Raw genomic sequence first — 22,352 nt, 5'->3', positions numbered from 1 at the left:
TTGGTTTACTTACAGAAAATTTATCGTTTTGTCGTTAACTGTGTTAGTGTCTAACATTGGTTGTCTTGGTTGTGTGTATTGTTTTAAAAAATGGTGTCCCTCTAAGTTATGGATATTATTCTGTAATTATTTTAATAATTTAGAACTGTTTTTGTCCTGAAATTCTACTCACTGCAGCTGTTTTGATTTCTTTGTGGTTCACTGTGGTTACTGTTCTACGCTGTGTCTGTTCTATTGGCGGTTATCATTCCTACTTGGTGCACTGGTTGTACGCTACGTGTCCGTGCTTTTACCTTTTGCTGTCTATTAATTTCTTAGCAGTTTTATAGCGTGTGTGTATGAAAGTGGTGTTTTGGAGTGTGTTGGTGTGTATACAATTTATCGTTCGTTGTCAGTTTGGTTACGGTTTGCTTTGTTTTGATTGAAATTTCTAATAGAGTGTAGTATGCCCGCTTATATGCTATTTAGTCCTTCAGTGTCTGTGCGTTTGTTGATGCTATTTTCTGTGTTGGCTATGTGACATATTTCTATAAACGGGAGTGCATTTGGTTTGTTGTGTCTGTCTATAATTTTCGTTTCTTGGAACTTAAATCGGTGATTTTGTGTAATACTATGGTGTAAAAGTGCTGTTTTTTCTTTTAGAGCTTGGATTTGTGGATCGGTGTTGCTGTAACCTTGCTGTGCTAGTTTGTCCCAGGTGTTGTAGTGTGTCCGGTGGCCGCTGATTCTCGTTTTAAGCATGTTTGTTGTCATTCCGATGTAGCAAGCATCACAGTTTTGACATGGTATTTTGTATATTAAATTGTTTTGTAACTCTTTGGGTACTGGGTCTTTGATTTTTGTGTATAGTTGTCCAACTGTTTTTATGTTGCGATGTGCAAGTCGTACGTGTTTGTAATCGTTTTTCAGGTGTTTGTCGATCCTGTTCGACAAGTATGGAATGTATGGTATTGACCGGTAAGTATGTTGCAGGTGATCATCTGGTGTTTGCTGAGTTGCTGCTGGTGTTTCGTGCATTCGGTTTATGAGTCTATTGCAGAGGCTTCGCGGATAGTGGTTGAGGCTTAGTTGTTTGTGGATGATACTTGCTTTTTCTTCATCTTGTAGATTAGTAGATAGTTTGTTTACTCGTTTAATGAAATTTTTGGCCATGTTTATCTTCTGATGTTGTGGGTGGAACGAATAGTAGTCGAGGAATCTGCCACTTGCGATCGGTTTCATATACCATTCGGTTTTGATTTTTTGGTCTTCTTGTCTGATCAGTGTCATGTCTAGAAACGGAAGTTTTTTGTCTATTTCTAGTTCATATGTGAACTGTAGATGTTCGTTGTAGTTGTTGAATGTTTTCAGTACATGGTCTTGTTCGTCTATAGGAATAGCCATTAATAGGTCGTCCACATATTTTTTGATGAACGGTGGCTTGAATGATAGCGATTTTGTAACTGTATCTAGAAGTGTTTCCATAACTAATTCGGCTAGAGTTGGTGAGAGCGGATTCCCCATCGCGGTTCCGAATATTTGCTGGTAGTGTTGTTCGTTGTATTTGAAATAGCTTGAATTGATGCAGAATTCTACTATTTCGATAAACAAATCCAGGTTTATATTTGTGTAGGCTTTGATCTTTTCCCATTTGTAGATTATATTTTGAGTTACCAGTGTTTTTGGGATTGAGGTAAATAGTGCTATCACGTCCAAGGATATCAAAATGTAGTTTGGTGGAAGTGTGATTGTGTTGATGAAGTTGCAGAACGAGAAGGAATCCTTAATGTTGTATGGACTATCAATTGAGTTCTGTATTATTTTTCCAATGAATTTTGAAAGGTTGTAGGCTGGAGCTGTCATATTGGGGACTACTGGTCTTAGTGGTAGATTTGGTTTGTGGGCTTTTGGTTGTCCGTATATTCTGGGGCAGGTGGCATTGTAGGTCGTTAGGTGTGTTGCTGTTTGTTTGTCGATGAGGTTCAGGTTTAGTAGGCGTTTTGCAAATTCGTTGTTTATCCTTTGAAATCTTGATGTAAGGTCGCGTGGAACATGTAGATATGTTTTTTTGTCGTCGAGCATATCGAGCATTTTCTGTTTGTAGTTTTCCGCTGTTATCAGAACGGTTTTGTTGCCTTTGTCGGATTGTATTGCTAGGATATCTGGGTTATCGTGGAAGAATTTTCTTGTTGTTTTTGTTGCTTTTTCGCAGAATCTTGTGAGTTCGTCTTTTTCCTTTTTATTGTTATTGTAGTGTATGTAGTTTTGGACTGTATTTGCGATTGCGCATCTTGTTTCATCTTGTATTTTGGAGTCTGGATTAGTTTTTAGGACATTTTCGATATCTGCTAGCAAATGGTAGAACGGTATTTCTGCATTATTGTTGATTGGTAATGCAAATTTTGGGCCTAGACTGAGCAGTGTTTCGGTTTCGGGTGGTAGTGATTTTTGGGTACTGTTATGTATGGCATTTTGTTTGCATGTAGGGACGTTGCTTTTGGTTGTTTGCACAGTGCGGTTTAGGATGCGGTCGAATTTTTTCCTGGTGTTAGCTGTTCTGTTTTGTGTCTGTTTTTGTTGAAAATTTGTTTGGTTCTTGAAGAACGGTTCGATTATATCTGCCGGTATGTCCGATTCGTTTATCTTGGTAGCGAGTGCTGATTTTAATTGTTCTAGGACTTTCAGTTTATGAAATGTATGTTTTATCTCGATGTTTAGAACTGTTTTTTTGAATTTTTTGATGGCTTTTTCTAGCTTTTTCATGTACGGACTATTTTCTTCTAGTAACGGATAAACGAAGCGGAAATTTGTAGTGATGTGTGCTGGATATATACCTGTTTTTCGACAGCGTATTAGGAATGATTTTCGGCTTGTCATGCTGCTGAGTTTGCAAACTGTATTGGCGTAGTCTTTTAGCATGTTTTTTGTTTGCATGCCGAACCTGTGTTCTATGTTCTGATAAAAGGGGACATTTATAACGGTGGCCATGTTTGATTGATTGTATGTTTGTCGACTGTTGGGATTTACTTGTTGGATTTTTTTCCTTCGGCTTGATCAGTCTCAAAAATGTCAAAAACGAGCTTGGTCTCTACATCCGACAGTTTCGATGATTTATTTCATCTTTTTCAGAGGAATCTATAAAGTATAACATAGTTTTGGTTTTCCGTTACTATTTGGTCTGTTGTCTATGTGTATTTATGTTTGGTTTACTTACAGAAAATTTATCGTTTTGTCGTTAACTGTGTTAGTGTCTAACATTGGTTGTCTTGGTTGTGTGTATTGTTTTAAAAAATGGTGTCCCTCTAAGTTATGGATATTATTCTGTAATTATTTTAATAATTTAGAACTGTTTTTGTCCTGAAATTCTACTCACTGCAGCTGTTTTGATTTCTTTGTGGTTCACTGTGGTTACTGTTCTACGCTGTGTCTGTTCTATTGGCGGTTATCATTCCTACTTGGTGCACTGGTTGTACGCTACGTGTCCGTGCTTTTACCTTTTGCTGTCTATTAATTTCTTAGCAGTTTTATAGCGTGTGTGTATGAAAGTGGTGTTTTGGAGTGTGTTGGTGTGTATACAATTTATCGTTCGTTGTCAGTTTGGTTACGGTTTGCTTTGTTTTGATTGAAATTTCTAATAGAGTGTAGTATGCCCGCATATATGCTATTTAGTCCTTCAGTGTCTGTGCGTTTGTTGATGCTATTTTCTGTGTTGGCTATGTGACATATTTCTATAAACGGGAGTGCATTTGGTTTGTTGTGTCTGTCTATAATTTTCGTTTCTTGGAACTTAAATCGGTGATTTTGTGTAATACTATGGTGTAAAAGTGCTGTTTTTTCTTTTAGAGCTTGGATTTGTGGATCGGTGTTGCTGTAACCTTGCTGTGCTACATACAATTTCATTAAACGAGTAAACAAACTATCTACTAATCTACAAGATGAAGAAAAAGCAAGTATCATCCACAAACAACTAAGCCTCAACCACTATCCGCGAAGCCTCTGCAATAGACTCATAAACCGAATGCACGAAACACCAGCAGCAACTCAGCAAACACCAGATGATCACCTGCAACATACTTACCGGTCAATACCATACATTCCATACTTGTCGAACAGGATCGACAAACACCTGAAAAACGATTACAAACACGTACGACTTGCACATCGCAACATAAAAACAGTTGGACAACTATACACAAAAATCAAAGACCCAGTACCCAAAGAGTTACAAAACAATTTAATATACAAAATACCATGTCAAAACTGTGATGCTTGCTACATCGGAATGACAACAAACATGCTTAAAACGAGAATCAGCGGCCACCGGACACACTACAACACCTGGGACAAACTAGCACAGCAAGGTTACAGCAACACCGATCCACAAATCCAAGCTCTAAAAGAAAAAACAGCACTTTTACACCATAGTATTACACAAAATCACCGATTTAAGTTCCAAGAAACGAAAATTATAGACAGACACAACAAACCAAATGCACTCCCGTTTATAGAAATATGTCACATAGCCAACACAGAAAATAGCATCAACAAACGCACAGACACTGAAGGACTAAATAGCATATATGCGGGCATACTACACTCTATTAGAAATTTCAATCAAAACAAAGCAAACCGTAACCAAACTGACAACGAACGATAAATTGTATACACACCAACACACTCCAAAACACCACTTTCATACACACACGCTATAAAACTGCTAAGAAATTAATAGACAGCAAAAGGTAAAAGCACGGACACGTAGCGTACAACCAGTGCACCAAGTAGGAATGATAACCGCCAATAGAACAGACACAGCGTAGAACAGTAACCACAGTGAACCACAAAGAAATCAAAACAGCTGCAGTGAGTAGAATTTCAGGACAAAAACAGTTCTAAATTATTAAAATAATTACAGAATAATATCCATAACTTAGAGGGACACCATTTTTTAAAACAATACACACAACCAAGACAACCAATGTTAGACACTAACACAGTTAACGACAAAACGATAAATTTTCTGTAAGTAAACCAAACATAAATACACATAGACAACAGACCAAATAGTAACGGAAAACCAAAACTATGTTATACTTTATAGATTCCTCTGAAAAAGATGAAATAAATCATCGAAACTGTCGGATGTAGAGACCAAGCTCGTTTTTGACATTTTTGAGACTGATCAAGCCGAAGGAAAAAAATCCAACAAGTAAATCCCAACAGTCGACAAACATACAATGTATGTATGTATGTATGTATGTATGTATGTATGTATGTATGTATGTATGTATGTATGTATGTATGTATGTATGTATGTATGTATGTATGTATGTATGTATGTATGTATGTATGTATGTATGTATGTATGTATGTATGTATGTATGTATGTATGTATGTATGTATGTATGTATGTATGTATGTATGTATGTATGTATGTATGTATGTATGTATGTATGTATGTATGTATGTATGTATGTATGTATGTATGTATGTATGTATGTATGTATGTATGTATGTATGTATGTATGTATGTATGTATGTATGTATGTATGTATGTATGTATGTATGTATGTATGTATGTATGTATGTATGTATGTATGTATGTATGTGATGACAATTTGCAATTTTTAAATTTGCATTGAAATTCAAGAGAAGTGAGAAACATGCCAATTGTCTGAAGTTTTTGCATGGAATACGAACTCTGAATTTAAGGAAAAGATAAAACTTTTACCGACTAAATTCCACTATTTAATATTTATTCGCGACAGATTATACGCTTTGAAATAGGACACTGATGAAGCCTGCACGTCGTAGGCGAACTACGTGTCTGTTGCAAATTTATATTAAATAGTGGGATTCAATCGAAAAGTTTTTCTTTTCTTTGATTTCAGATTTCAATTGTCATTTTCTTCACTTGTTGTTACTCACAATTGTACAAGAAAAGCAAAAAGCGAAGAAAAGCAGTTAATTTAAGCATGTAGGTATAGTGGTGTATAGGACTAAAAATACTAGTGGGTTGATTTTTCCAAATAAATTTATACAAATTTCAAACAAATTTTGCGCATCAATGGATGCTCTTTTCAATCAATAGATACTGAGCTTAGAAATGTTATATGAAAAATAGGAAGTTAACGTTGCGCGGTAGTAATTTTGTAAGATTTATTTTCGGTAGTGACATTTTAAAGGACAGATGACTTATGTCATGTATCATGTTTTAATAAATAAATCAAAAATGACAAGCACTGGAAATCATATCGATTATATTTCCTATTCTCAAGCATGTTTGTGGCGCAGCTTTTGTACTAGTTTTCGACCTCGTCTTGTTTTCCTAACCCACTAACATTGTAAAAACGATGCGATCAAGCTAATGACTATCTTTTCATGAAATACATTCAAAAGAAGCTTAAGTTTTGATTTCCATGCAAAAATAATTATCTGAAGGAGCGCCAGCTAAGAAAAAGTTCAATTTCTCTTTTTCATATCTAATGCTCTATTCAGTTATTTTTTCTGATTCAGATATATTGCACAATTGAAGCCAAGCAAACTAATAGTAAAATTTTGAGATTAATCATTTTGTTGTCGAAATCCTTTTTCTTCAAAAGTGAAGTATATAATAATTTTTCTGAACTCTTGTTTTTCAAAGATGCTAACTTTGGTATTAATATCAAAATATCAAAAAATCTGCTATGAACACATATTTCATATTGTCAATTCAAAACAAATTTCGCATGTGGCTCTGGAGCCCGAAAGTTAAGGCCGACCGATTATAAAACTAAATAATCAACTAACATAAATGACGCTTACAAGTGTTTACGCACCCAAGGAAAGAAAATATAATTATTCTACGCAATACGTTGTGAATTTTACTGGTAAATAAGGATTTTAAGGAATACGGAACGGATATTTAAAAATATAGTCAAGTCAATTATAGATGTTCCTGAGAAATTAAATAATGATGATTGTGGCAGTAGAAAGGCTAGGTCACGCCGCTAGGTGGATTGATTCGGGTTTTTCATTGGATTCGTCGAACGAAAACGAATAATCTGTCTAGTTACTAGAGTTTATTAATCAAAACAGGACTGATGGGGTTTTATGATTCATTCCTCATTTATTTTGTTTAAAATATGCGAACGCCAGTTTATGTGAATAAACAGGCTGTTTTTTGAACGATTATTCCCATAACTTGGCGTAAAACAAATAGGTTACTATGCTGATTGATTATGCAGGAAATTACGTCAACCATTAGCATTACGTGAAACCAATAGCAGAGTAAGTCAATTTTCCTAAATTTCTCGAATATTTTCGAACAAACATATGTTTTTTGAGTATTGGGCATGTGAACAACATAGTTAAGAGTGCGTAGGACCGAAAAAGTACATTTTGGTCATTTTGGTTTTTACGTCAACTATGCATCCATAGATCCATAGGCAGTTTAGTCGGTAAAAGTTTTGCCTTTCTACTATATAAATATATAGTATAAAGGTATAGAAATCACTCGAAAAACCGTGTGTGTGTGTGTGTGTGTGTGTGTGTGTGTGTGTGTGTGTGTGTGTGTGTGTGTGTGTGTGTGTGTGTGTGTGTGTGTGTGTGTGTGTGTGTGTGTGTGTGTGTGTGTGTGTGTGTGTGTGTGTGTGTGTGTGTGTGTGTGTGTGTGTGTGTGTGTGTGTGTGTGTGTGTGTGTGTGTGTGTGTGTGTGTGTGTGTGTGTGTGTGTGTGTGTGTGTGTGTGTGTGTGTGTGTGTGTGTGTGTGTGTGTGTGTGTGTGTGTGTGTGTGTGTGTGTGTGTGTGTGTGTGTGTGTGTGTGTGTGTGTGTATGTAACGCTTTCAATCTCACTCACTTTTCTCGGAGATGGCTGGACCGATTTTAATGTTCTTAGTGTCAAATGAAAGGTCTAGGTGTCCCATTGGTCGCTATTGAATTTCATACAGATCGGACTTTTAGTTCAAAAGTTATGTATAAAAATACGAAAAATATGGGACTTCATTATCTCATAGATCCCTTAACCGATTTAAACAAAATTGATTGCATATGAAAGAGGAGTCTTACAAACCCTTAACTTTCAAATTTCATGACGATTGGACTTGTAGTTTGAAAGTTACATAAAGAAATGTGAAAAAATAGTATTTAAAACCTATTTTTGTAACATTTAAGAATTAATTCAATGAAAAACATCACACATTTTATTATTATTTGAAAATTACTGCTGAGATCTATCAAACGAAACCGAGTTATTTAAAATCGGACGGTTCATTCAAAAGTTATTCAAACTTTAACACATTAGCACCGTATATTAAACCATTAAAACGTGTGAAATGAAAACATCAATCAAATGTTGATTGTATTCAATGTGTGCGATGTATGTATGTATGTATGTATGTATGTATGTATGAAACATAATGTAAACACAAAAGATAATTTTTGCAGACTTACATGAATATGAATGTATATATATATATATATATATATATATATATATATATATATATATATATATATATATATATATATATATATATAGTCAAGTTAATTAGAGATGTTCCTGAGAAATTAAATAGTGATTATTGTGGCAGTAGAAAGGCTAGGTCACGCCGCTAGGTGGATTAATTCGGGTTTTTTTCTTTTCTTTTATTTCAGAGTTCGTATTCCACTAAGAGGCTTAAAAAACTTCAGACTATTGACATGTTTCTCACTTTTCTTGAATTTAATTGCAAATTGTCATCACATACACATACATACATACATACATACATACATACATACATACATACATACATACATACATACATACATACATACATACATACATACATACATACATACATACATACATACATACATACATACATACATACATACATACATACATACATACATACATACATACATACATACATACATACATACATACATACATACATACATACATACATACATACATACATACATACATACATACATACATACATACATACATACATACATACATACATACATACATACATACATACATACATACATACATACATACATACATACATACATATACAATCAACATTTGATTGATGTTTTCATTTCACACGTTTTAATGGTTTAATATACGGTGCTAATGTGTTAAAGTTTGAATAACTTTTGAATGAACCGTCCGATTTTAAATAACTCGGTTTCGTTTGATAGATCTCAGCAGTAATTTTCAAATAATAATAAAATGTGTGATGTTTTTCATTGAATTAATTCTTAAATGTTACAAAAATAGGTTTTAAATACTATTTTTTCACATTTCTTTATGTAACTTTCAAACTACAAGTCCAATCGTCATGAAATTTGAAAGTTAAGGGTTTGTAAGACTCCTCTTTCATATGCAATCAATTTTGTTCAAATCGGTTAAGGGATCTATGAGATAATGAAGTCCCATATTTTTCGTATTTTTATACATAACTTTTGAACTAAAAGTCCGATCTGTATGAAATTCAATAGCGACCAATGGGACACCTAGACCTTTCATTTGACACTAAGAACATTAAAATCGGTCCAGCCATCTCCGAGAAAAGTGAGTGAGATTGAAAGCTTTACATACACACACACACACACACACACACACACACACACACACACACACACACACACACACACACACACACACACACACACACACACACACACACACACACACACACACACACACACACACACACACACACACACACACACACACACACACACACACACACACACACACACACACACACACACACACACACACACACACACACACACACACACACACACACACACACACACACACACACACACACACACACACACACACACACACACACACACACACACACACACACACACACACACACACACACACACACACACACACACACACACACACACACACACACACACACACACACACACACACACACACACACACATACACACACAGAAAATGCTCAATTTTCGAAACTGAGTCGAATGGTATATAACATTCGGCCCGCAGGACCTTCTTTCCATTTCCGGTTTTCCAAGTGATTTCTATACCTTTATCTATACCTATAAAGAAGGATTTCTGTCTGTCTGTATGTTCCTTATAGAATCGAAAACTACTGAACCAATCGGCATGAAAGTATGCATCTAGAGGTTTTTTGGGGCCAGGAAAGGTTTTAGTGATGGTTAGAAACCCCTCCCCCCACTAAGAGGGGGGGCTCCGAGGGGATGCGCTGTCCTATCCCTTGCTATGTATTTGTCAGAGGATAACATCGCGCTTCCAAAACTGTCAACGCTTCCAAAAGTGTCAAATTTCAATGCAGTAACATAGCGAGAAAAAAAAAGAAAAAAGCAAAACATCGAGTTTCTTTGTTCGATGATGTACTCGCTGCTCTCGTTAATGGAGCATTCCCTTGGGGGGCTCCTGTACCAAAGAAACACAATTTTCCTCATAACTCGAGAAGTAATTAAGCAAATGGAACCAAATTTGGCATGTGGGTGTTTTTGGAGACAAAAATTTTTTCTATGATGAATTGGGACCCCTCCCCGTTTTAGGAGGGGGGGATCCTATACAAATGAAATACAAATTTCCTCATAACTGAAGAACTAATCAAGCAAATGGAACAAAATTTGGCATGTGAAAGTTTTTGAGGGCAAGAATATTTTCTATGGTGAATAAGGACCCCTCCCCACTTTAAGAGGGGGGGCTCCTATACAAATGAAATTCAAATTTCCTCATAACTCGAGAACTAATCAAGCAAATGGAACCAAATTTGGCATGTGGAGGTTACTGGAGGCAAAAATTTTTTCTATGATGAATTGGGACCCCTCCCCGTTTTAGGAGGGGGGATCCTATACAAATGAAATACAAATTTCCTCATAACTGAAGAACTAATCAAGCAAATGGAACAAAATTTGGCATGTGAAAGTTTTTGAGGGCAAGAATATTTTCTATGGTGAATCAGGACCCCTCCCCACTTTAAGAGGAGGGCTCTCATACAAACGAAATACAAATTTCCTCATAACTCTAGAACTAATCAAGCAAATGGAACCAAATTTATCATGTGGGTGTTTTTGTAGGCAAGAATATTTGCTATGGTATATTTTCTATGGATTTCCCCACTTTAAGAGGGGGGGGGGGGCTCCTATACAAATGAAAAACAAATTTCCTCATAACTCGAGAACTAATCAAGCAAATGGAACCAAATTTGACATTTAAGTGGTTTTGGACGCAAGATTTTTTTTCTATGGTGAATTGAGACCCCTCTCTTCTTTAGAAAGCGAGTTATGGCCCATCTCCTCTTTAAGAGGGTAGGCTTCCATACAAATGAAATGCAAATTTCCTCTTATCTCGAGAACTAATCAATCAAATGGAACCAAATTTGGCATGTGGGAGATTTTGGAGTCTTGAATTTATTTTACGATAGTTAGAGACCTCTCACCCCTGTGGTAGGGGGATATGGACTCTCATACAAATAAAACAGAAATTTTTGCGAAACTCAAAAACTAATCGAACTCGAGACTCTTCCATAAAACATTAGTCAATACAAGACCACAAAAACTATCTATAGTAACACTAGATCATTCAGGACGAGACGGTCACGAGTGTTGCCGGTGACCCGCCGTCGGAAGCGCCTTCCACTGGGGGGCTTGCAAAACTCGAGATTGTGACAAAGATCATCCGAGATTCATGATTTATGTACAACACAGGTTAATTTGTGGCAATACGAAGTTTGTCGGGTCAGCTAGTACTATATATTTATATAGTAGAAAGGCAAATAGGAAATATTCGCACCATAATTTTTTTCGGAATTTTTCGGAATTCTTGTTTTTGAATGATGATAACTTTTGAACGCATGGTCAAAATATTGTGATATTAATATCAAAATGTCAGGAAATATGTTCTAAACATATTTTTCATATTGTCAATTCAAGGCAAATTTTGTATTTGGCTCTGGAGCACCAAAAGTGAAGGCCGTCTAGAAACGGTCTTACCCGTTAGAGGGTTAATGCCTTAGACCCGCAGGAAATGATGATGATCCGAGGTTTACAGTCCGCATCGTACTGGACCAGAACGACTCCAATCCCATAAGGTGAAGCGTCAACGAACACCTCTGTTTCATCATCACGATTAAAGAATCCTAGGGTCTTAATATGTCTCCATGCACTAGTTTTCTTGTAATTAAACTTTTCAGGACCCTGATTCCAGTAATATTCTCGTGCGTTAGGTAAGGCTTTCAAATGATGAGTCCGCTCATTGAAGAATAAATTTATCAATAAATGTAACAAGCCCCAAAAAACTTTTACTTCAGCTTCAGGCTTGCATGCGTCCTTAACCGTTATGTGTTCGACAGGGTACCCGGGTACCTTTTCAGGTTTCAAAGTAAGAAATTCTAAAGTTTTCTTCGACCCAGGATACTGAAACTCTGTGACATCTTAGAACTAGCTAAACTACAACTTTTTATAAAATAAGTTTTCATGTAGCATTTAAGGGGGAGGAAAGGGCGGGCTTCGAAATTTTTTACCCTTTAAGTGCTCGACAAGGGTACCCGGGTACCCACACATTGAAATGCTTGTAACTTTGGCAATAGTTGACCGATTTGGACCATCTCACCGCCTAAAGATTCAGGAACTTATCCACTTCCAGTGGGGTTAGAACAGAACCGGAAGTGATTCATCTGATTCCCGGAAATCCGGTATTCCGAGGATATGTTCCGGAATTAAAGCACTTTTTAAGATATTGGATGTAATCATAGTAATATGGGTCCAAAATTGTTCAAATTACTCCGAAAGATAATTTTTTGTTGTTTTAAAACAGTATAATGATTTATCCTCGGAATGGTCATTCTAGAACAAGCTCCCATGGGACCTACTGTGGCCACAGAAGTGTTTTGATTGCAACACTGGCAATATGGGTATCTAAATTCATGAAATTACTCCGGAAGTTCGTTTATCATTGTTTTGGCTCTATTTGATGATTTTGCCCCGGCGTGTCCATTCCGGAACATATTCCCATGGGGCACAGTGGTCCAAACATAAATAAATGTGCGCATTACAGTTTTGAGTGGGAAAACTTGATTTTAGGTTTATAAAACCTTTGAAAGTGTTTCTTGAAATTAACGTTCTATCGTTTGGTGAAATTAAAATTTTGATTAATCTTCCTAAAAGTGAAATAAAAAATTTATTTTTCTTCAGTTGCAATATATTGATGTGTTCTGCAAAGTTTTAGAGCAAATTATTCCAAAAAAATTTGCTGAAGACTCTTCAAGGAAGATGGAAAAATGCTATTTCTTACATCTAAATCGATAAAATCAGTTTTTCTGTTTTAGCTCTTTTTATAGTAGTTGTATGACTTTTTCACGTTTTACAAATTTATACAAATAGTAAAAATACACAACTTTGCAAAATGTAGTATATCTCTATCTTTGCTTGTTTAGGAACTGTAGAACTTTTAATATAAAAAATAGCCTCATTTTGACCTCAAAATACTCAACTATGCGCAGACGGATACAAATTATATTAATTTAATCAAGAACTAGATATAAAGTATTACAAAATCCAGAAAGTTTCATTTGTATCCATTTGCGCATAGTCGAGTAATCCGGGGTTGAAATTAAGGTATTTTTTATATTAAAAGTTCTTCAGTTACTAAACAAATAAAGACGAGATATGCTACATTCGGCGAAGTTGTGTATTTTTACTATTTGTACAACTTTATAAAACATGAAAAAGCCATACAACTACTACAAAAAGAGCTAATACAGCCCGGACTCGATTATCCGGGTGACAATTTTTATTTTCAGCCCGGATAATCGAATCACCCGGATAATCGAATCATCATTTTTGGTGCAAAAAATTTTTAGGCATGTCAAGTTTTTTGACTTTTAGGTATCAGAAATGTTTTATTTATTATTGACCTATCTTCCCAAAAGTCAGAAAATTACTTTCTTACGATTTTTTCCATTGATAATTTTTTTTGGTACCATATTATTTTTTATCTGTTATGTTTTCCAATATTTAGGTATTATAAACGTTTTTTTATTATTGATCAATCTCCCCTAAAGTCATAAAATTCCTCTTTTGCAATTTTTTTTATTGATGATTACGATGATGATGATGATGGTAATGGTGATGATGATGATGATTTTTAAGTAAAAAAATTGATTCCTTCATCGCAGGATTTATTTTTGTTTTGTTCGCCGATAAAAGGAATATAAGAAAGGAATTTTGTAGCTTTAGGGAGGTGTATCAATACTTGTCAAGTTGGAATCATCATGTAGCATCAAAACTATAACATTAAAGCTTAAAATAAATCATTAAAAAAAAATATTTTTTTTTCACCCGGATAATCGAGTCTAAAAACCCGGATAATCGAATCCCCGGATAATCGAATCCCAGGTTAATCGAATCCCCGGATAATCGAGTCCGGCCTGTATAGAAAAACTGATTTCAATGATTTACAAATAAGGAATAGGAATTTTCTATCTTCGCTAAAGAAATAGAAGGTTACTGTCTTCTGCAAAATTTCTTGTAATAATATGCTCTAAAACTTTACGGAACACGTCAATGTGTTATATTGAAACTGAAGAAAAATAAATTTTTTATTTCACTTTTAGGGAGATTAATCAAAATTTTAATTTCATCAAACGATAGAACTTTCAAATTCAAAAAACTCTTCCAAAGCCTTCATAAACCTAAAATCAAGTTTTCCCACTCAAAACTGTAATACGCACGTTTATTTGGTTTTGAACCACTGTGAAGCCCCACGGGAATATGTTCCGGAATGGCCATACCGGGGCAAAATCATCAGATAGAGTTAAAACAATGAAAAACGACCTTCCGGAGTAATTTCATGAATTTAGATACCCATATTGCCAGTGTTGCAATCCAAACACTTCTGTGGCCACAGTAGGTCCTTCGGGAACTTGTTCTAGAATGACCATTCCGAGGATAAATCATTATACTGTTTTAAAACAATGAAAATTGACCTTTCGGAGTAATTTGAAGAATTTTGGATACCCATATTACTATGATTACATCCAAAATCTTAAAAAGTGCTTTAATTCCGGAGCACATCCTCGGAATACCGGATTTCCGGGAACCGGATGAACCACTTTTTTTTATTTTTTATTTGTAGACTTGCCCAGTTCTGAGAAATACTCTCCTTGGTAAATTTTAAGTGATTTTTTGTGAGTGTTGCTAGCACTATTAAGTGAGCTTAATCAAGCTAGCAGAACATTGTTTTTTCCTATGCAACAATGAAGCATTAAATTCGTCGCTAGGAGCATTAACTAGCATTAATTGAGCATCAATTAACTGTATGGTCCAACTAATGTTCTGCTAACTTTGCTCTGGCAGCTTAAGGGACATTGTTCTTTCATCGTTTTAGGTGTATTATTTCTGAGTGACCCATAATTGTTATCGTGTGAATTTTGACCCATAATTGTGGTTTTAGCTAGATCTGCACTTATTTCTTAATTTATGCAATGCAAAGATGAAATACTTGCTAAAATGTGGTTAAAATAATAAATCAGATCTATATGATAATCAGAATATATGATACAGATATTCTGATAAATGGTTTATTTTAAAGTGGATATTATTTTATTTTGTAGAGCGGTGATTCGTTAAGTGACCCATAATTGTGGAATGACTGTTTATATAATATTTAATACAAACCTTTCATACACAACTTGAGCTCTATGTAATTCTATGCCATTTTTTGGTTGATTCGACTTAGTAATTAGTCGTGCAGCCACAGAAGAGCGATGCTGTGCCTTGCATCGACAAGGATCATGTTTGTCCAAGTAGTGCGATAATGTATCCCAGCCACCACCGACTCGAACCATGACGTGCGATCTCAGTATCTGCAAAATTAAAAGGATCTCTCTCTCGTAAGAAATGATGTTATATGAAATGAAGTATTATCAATAATTAAAAGGACTTTGTTTTGTTTCAAATCATATGTACTTGCGCCTGTTGAAAAGCTTTAAACTAGTGTAATTGTATTAGTTTTCTTCTTTCCTCAATTCCGTAAAATATCCTTTTCTTATACGAGCCGTTCCGAATTATAGTGGTCTATTGACCATTTAGTTAATTTTACAGGAGACACAATTTTCTAAAAAACTCTATAATAAATTCTATACAATTGTTTTATCCAAACCAAGTGTTCTAATGTATAGTGTATAAAGTGATTCAACATGAGAATACATAAAAATCCCAACCTTTGTCAAAATATATGATTTATTCACACCAATGTACATAGACCACTAAGATTTCATATTTATTTTCACCGTAATCTCCAAAACGTTCCGCAACATAGTGGTCTATATCCATGGGATTTGTAAATGGCTGTATCTTGCGCTGCTGACCGTCTAGCAAGTTGCGGTCTTCGGGAAGGTTATTTAAATGACTACCAGCTTTAAGGTGGTATGGAAAATAGTGCATAATTGTCTCACTACGTGGCGCTGGTGTATATGTAATATTCATATACAGGCTGTATCTTGCGCTGCTGACTGTCTAGAAAGTTGCGGTCTTCGGGAAGGATATTCAAATGAGCTTTAAGATAATTAGAATTGTCTCACTACTACAAGGCAATCCCAAGTAACAATTCCAAGTTTTACTACGTTCGTATAGTGGTTTTCATGACCAATTTCATAAAACCATCAATAAAACTATGAGCGCCACCAGAACTTTCTGATGACCGCTATAAAACTGCTTTCTGACCAAGTGGCCCACTTCTTAGTATGTTTTCATAACCGCTATAACAATCAGGTTATAAGCTCAAGTAGTCGTATCACACTCTGCTGAAAGCAGCAATAAAACCGGTTAAACTTTCGCTGCTTGACAGCCATCGCCATAATTTAAAAAAGCTTTTCGCTTTTCGCTTTTCTGGCAAAAGCTAAATAAGTTCACTAGCTTTGTCAACTTGAAAATATATCCGTGAGCAGAAAAGTTTAGGTTTTACTGACAGACCTGACAGATCATTCTGAACGATTTGGTTTATAGCGACCAGAAAAAAATATCCCGTAGATGATTTATTAAATTTTAAGCAATTTCATTCATTTGCAGCCTGTGCGCATTTAATTTCATCGTGCAGTTTCATATAATAGGACGATCAAATCAGTGCGCCACTGAAATTTTGCAATTTTCGAAAACTGGTTGGTTTAACAACTTGAAAATATTCAGTTAGTCAGTCTCAATTTCTAGCAAAGTCATTTTGGTTGCTTCCTCTGACAGGAAAACCGATTGATAATAACTTTCTTTCTGCAAAACAATTCGCTTTGATGAATTGTTGTTTGCGAGCTAAAACAAAATACTAGAATATGGAAATATGGCTTCGAATAAAAAATGATCTTGGTGTTGAACTTTGGTATTGTTCATAATAGCAGCAAAAAACTGTTTGGTCAGGGTGCTACCGTTTTAATAGCTCTATAAAACTAACAGATTTATTTTGTTTGACAAGCAACCGTGATAAGAACAATTTTGATGGATGCGCCATTTTTTATTGCTACGCCACATGGTAAGGTAAGGTAAGGTAAGGTATGGTAAGTTTATAAGAGACGTGGTGCAGCCAATAATTTTTAACGTTAATATTTTTTGGAACGATGGTTTTTACAATTGATGGAGGGACGGTTGGGGATAGTAATGTTCATTTTTTGGGAAAGGAGGGGAAAGAGTGGAAAGGAAGGGGGAGGGGGGCTATAGGTAGCTACGCTTAACAAGTTGTCGTTGTGACTCCTATATTTTGTCCAATACTGGAAGGTGCATGGGTCGAACCAAGCTTTAATCAGAGATCCGGTTATAATGCCCACATTGTGGCACCGTCCGATATGATGGATAACCGAATCTGGGCTATCAAACAGATTTTGCGCGAAAATCGGTTGGAAAATCGAGTCTCGGTGCAGTCCTATTCGGTGAAGTTTGTGTCCGGTTTCTATGGACCGTTCAAGGATGCAGTCAAGTCGGCACCGGCCTTTGGTGATCGCAAGTGCTACCAGCTGCCGCCCGGTTCGAAGGGATTGGCTAAACGAGCTGCGAAACGTGATGTCGAGGAGGGTGCGGATATGCTAATGGTCAAACCTAGCTCGACATATTTGGACATTGTAAAATAAGTTAAGGATGACTCTCCGGAACTACCGCTGTTTGTGTATGATGTGTGTGCTGTTCCGATCCGAGAGTCTGCTCAGCACAGTGTTGGTATGGATGGAGTTGTATAGTATTCGGTGAATATGCAAGCATGCGTTAACTATGTAGACATTTTTAACCGAAAACAATTGGTGTTTAGTGTGAATGAAAACTGTCGATGTTCTGCGGGAGTTACCGAATAAATTTTTGATCGCTTTATTTTGGATGACTTGTAGAGATTTTAACGCTATTTTGCTACAACTGCCCCAAACTGGTATGCCATATACAAGATGACTGTAAAAGAGCGCGTGAAACAAATTCCGCTTAGTCCCCGTAGGGATGAAGTCGCAGATTCTTCTAAACACTCCTGCAGTTTGTGCCAGTTTAATGCCCAGTCTACTGACGTGCTCAGACTACTTTAGTTCGCTGTCCAACCAGATACCGGGATGCTTGAATATGTCCACTTTTTCAACGGAAACATTATCATATAAAACATCTAGTTTTCAAGAATTCGGCATTTTGAATAGCATAAACTTCGTTTTGTTGGTATTAACAGTAAGCTTATGCTGGTTCTTCCAAGGTCTCAAAGCATTGAGATCGTGATAATGTCTTGCTGAAGTTGTTCACACAGCTCGGCTGCATAAACAATAACGATATCATCCGCATACATCTGGCAACTCTGTCGTTGTTTACATCATTTTCGAGTGTTTGCTAAATTATTTTTAAATATTTTATAGTGTAAACCGTTAATTTTATCCCTATATTCAGTGAAATCCCGCTATTTGGACGACTAAGTATCTGCTCAAATTGAAGTTCAGTTCGGTTCGACCGTGTGTGATATCAATTTTGATTGTGCTTCTGATCGTGAACAGTTCGACTCATACGTGCATTTGTGATCCGGCGCTTATTGCTTGTACGTGGCAGCATCCAACGCAAAATAGATAAAAAGTGTGTAGAGAATGTCACCTACCGATCAACGATCCGGAGCCTGTGTGTTGTGGCTTTTGCGAATCCTTTTTCCACATCGGACAGCAATGTTGTGGATTCAACGGCCGTGCACACAAAGAGCTTGTTAATCAAGGGAAAGCAATCTTTATTTGCACAGCCTGCAAACTGGAATTGAATGGAAGAAGTATGCGTGCATATTTAGCCGAGAAGTTAAATTCTGTGTCGGCACCACCGGATAATTCAGTATCTAATCAATTCCAACAGTTGGTTGTAACCGTTGGATCATTAAGCGATAAAGTGGATCGTCTTATGCAAAGTCGCAATGAACAGAGCTCGACTATCACATCATGGCCCAAACAGGGTGTTAAACGCCGACGCGCTGATTCTGATCGAGCTGCACGTGATTCGACTGACCGTGGCACCAGCATGATCGATTTCAGTGATCTGTCGATTTAGTCTATTACTCCCGCTCCCCGTCCGGCTAGATGGTGGCTGTATTTATCCGGTTTTCAACCAACAATAACCGATGCTGATGTTACGAAAGTGGTGTCGCGCTGTTTAGGTCTTAATGAAACAGATACTTTTGACGTCGCTCGTTTGGTTCCAAAAGGGATTGACTCTTCTAACTTAACATTTGGATCGTACAAAATTGGAATGGATCCGCGGCTCAAGCATTTAGCTTTGACTGCCTCTTTCTGGCCAACTGGACTGTTATTCCGGGAATTCATTAATATACCAAAAAACCGATATACTGCGTCGATAGAAGTGATAAATCCACCCGAAGCTGTATGATTGATGCCTTGCAAATGCTTTTAACTGCTGACGATCGGAACGGTTGCATTTCTGATAAAACTTTGACCTCGTCCACGTGCTCTTTTGATTTTCCTGCTGTTGCTGTTTTGGATCCGGGACACTTTTTTACAGGCATTATGGAAGCCTCTGATCCTTCTAACACAGTCGAGCTAGCTGTAGAAACCCGCCACCTTCGTCGTCTTGGTTTTGTGTTCGGAAGTGGTCACGGGGTCTTCCAGCCTGTGTCCTTAGGCAAGTATGATTGTATTCCAGAGCTGTCGGTACCTGATGATTCCTTACATTCCAGTATTTCGAAGCCGGGTCAGCTCGACTGAGGATGTACCACAATGTGCGCGGGTTGCGTACAAAAATCGACTCCTTCTTTTTGGCGATTTCTGAAGGAGACTATGACGTAATAGTACTCACCAAAACGACGACCGCATTTTCTCAACGCAACTATTTGGTGATCTGTACACTGTATTCCGGAATGACCGGTCTCATCGAACTAGTCGAAAAACGCGGGGCGGAGGCGTACTGATTGCTGTTTCTAACCATCTAAATTGCCGCATTGATTCCGCTCCTATCTTCCACACTCTTGAACAATTATAGGTGATCGAAACATCTTGTTCGGTCGTCAGTGTAGGCGTTATATATTTATTATTTATTTTGAAACGATGATTCTACAATTGATGAAGGGACGGTAAGGGAAAGTAATGAAGAAGGATTTTTTCGGGAATGAAGGGGAAGGGTGGAAAGGAAGGGGGGGGGGGTAATAGGTAGCTATGGTTAACAAGTTGTCGCTGTGACTCCTATCTTTTGTCCAATGCTGGAAGGTGCATGGGTCGAACCAAGCTGTAATCAGAGATTATAACCGGATTATAAGCTTGGTTCAACCCATGCACCTTCCAGCATTGGACAAAAGATAGGAGTCACAGCGACAACTTGTTAACCATAGCTACCTATTACCCCCCCCCCCCCCCCTTCCTTTCCACCCTTCCCCTTCATTCCCGAAAAAATCCTTCTTCATTACTTTCCCTTACCGTCCCTTCATCAATTGTAGAATCATCGTTTCAAAATAAATATTTATATATGCCTGACCGCATTTCAAGGTCATGACTAAAGTCACGAGTTTGGTCAAGTTATATATTTGCCACCCGATAGAAAATCTGATCCTCATTCAACAGCATATCGATTCAATAGGAGCTGTATTGTCGTGTAAGGATCCTCATACACTGGCGTTACTATTCGGTGACTACAACCAGTCTGGTTTGAGCTGGCACATTTCAAACAATAGTCTGCCTATAGTGAATACATACGGTCGCAAATGCCTGTTTGCTGCTGTGTCCTGCTAGATGGTTTCAGTTTGCATGGGCTAACTCAAATCAACACAATTTTGAATCGGGACGGTCGCATGCTTGATCTTATTCTTGCAAACGAATTGGCTATGTAAAACTGTGACGTATCTGTGGCGCACGAGGCGCTGGTTGATTTAGAAGCTGTTTACCCTGCTATAATTGCGTCACTTAATATCCCATTACCTGTGAGGTATGACCAGCCGTCGTAGAACTCAATTTTGAATTTTCGCCGGGCCGACTACATAGAACTCTGTGCCTACCCAGCAAACATTTTGGTTTGTATAACTTAACTCTAAATGAGATAGACGTTAGCATCTAAGGTCTATCAAATCATATATCATGCGCAAAATCGGCATATACATGCAAAAGTGGAGGCGATATACCGTCACCCGGGGATACTTGCAACACCAGGGTTACTTGCAACACTTTGGTGCATCGCGCTTTTGACAGCTCTAACGCATTTGTTTGTTAACATAACCATTTGTACCCAATGCCATTTTAAAGAAGGGAAGTTTACCTATTGTTTAGTTAAGTTTAATCCATTACATCATTGTTTTGCTTGTTTTTATACGATTGGAAAGTAATTTCAGTTTCAGAGTAGGAAAAATGGATGTGCAAAGTTGCGTCAGTTCATTGACATGGAATTATTTTTTATTGTTTGGTTCCTGTACACAATAAGTGCATCATATAAGCTAACAAATAGCAACTTTGAGCTTTGTTTATATTTTGAACTTGGAGAAGAAACGATGAATTCATGTGTTACTTCCAATATGGCGCGGATTGCAGCACTTGTAAAAATGAAAATTATCGTAATAGACAGTATGCACAAAGTAAGTTTGCATCTGTATGATGTTATTTTGTCTACCACCATCTCCAGAAAAATTAAAATTGGGAAAAATTCCACGTGCCTTGAAACGGCAGTTTGGAGTTCGCCGATATGCTGCATTTTCACCGAATATTTTTAAAAAAGCGATAGACGAAATTGGAAAACAAAAAACGCCTCCAGTATCTCTTGTTTTACTACAAATACATTCAAAATATCTCAAAATAGTCATTCGCGGTTTGCAATCAGATATAAAATCATAAGAAACGCAAAATCAGAAAAGTGTATTTTCGGTTCATTCTACAGATTCAGTTAGTTTATATTTTTTCTCATA

The 22,352-nt window shown here is 36.7% G+C and overlaps 1 protein-coding gene across 2 annotated transcripts in view; it reads right to left on the bottom strand.

Annotated features, from left to right (window-relative positions):
* The window catches only part of LOC128744040 (GAS2-like protein pickled eggs), a 595,332-nt gene that overhangs the window by 186,597 nt on the left and 386,383 nt on the right, over positions 1 to 22,352 (bottom strand). For both annotated transcript variants that reach the window (XR_008412350.1, XM_053840783.1), the window contains exon 8: positions 15,653 to 15,840. Coding sequence is in view for 1 of the 2 variants with exons in the window: in XM_053840783.1 (XP_053696758.1) it covers positions 15,653 to 15,840 (188 nt within the window). In the remaining variant the exon portion in view is untranslated. The remainder of the gene's footprint in view (positions 1 to 15,652; positions 15,841 to 22,352) is intronic.

This window comes from Sabethes cyaneus, chromosome 3, assembly GCF_943734655.1.
Source record: "Sabethes cyaneus chromosome 3, idSabCyanKW18_F2, whole genome shotgun sequence".
In the NCBI taxonomy this organism is placed as follows: Eukaryota; Metazoa; Arthropoda; class Insecta; order Diptera; family Culicidae; genus Sabethes; species Sabethes cyaneus.
Note: the sequence above shows the minus strand (reverse complement) of the source record. Positions and strands in the feature narration are given on the sequence as shown.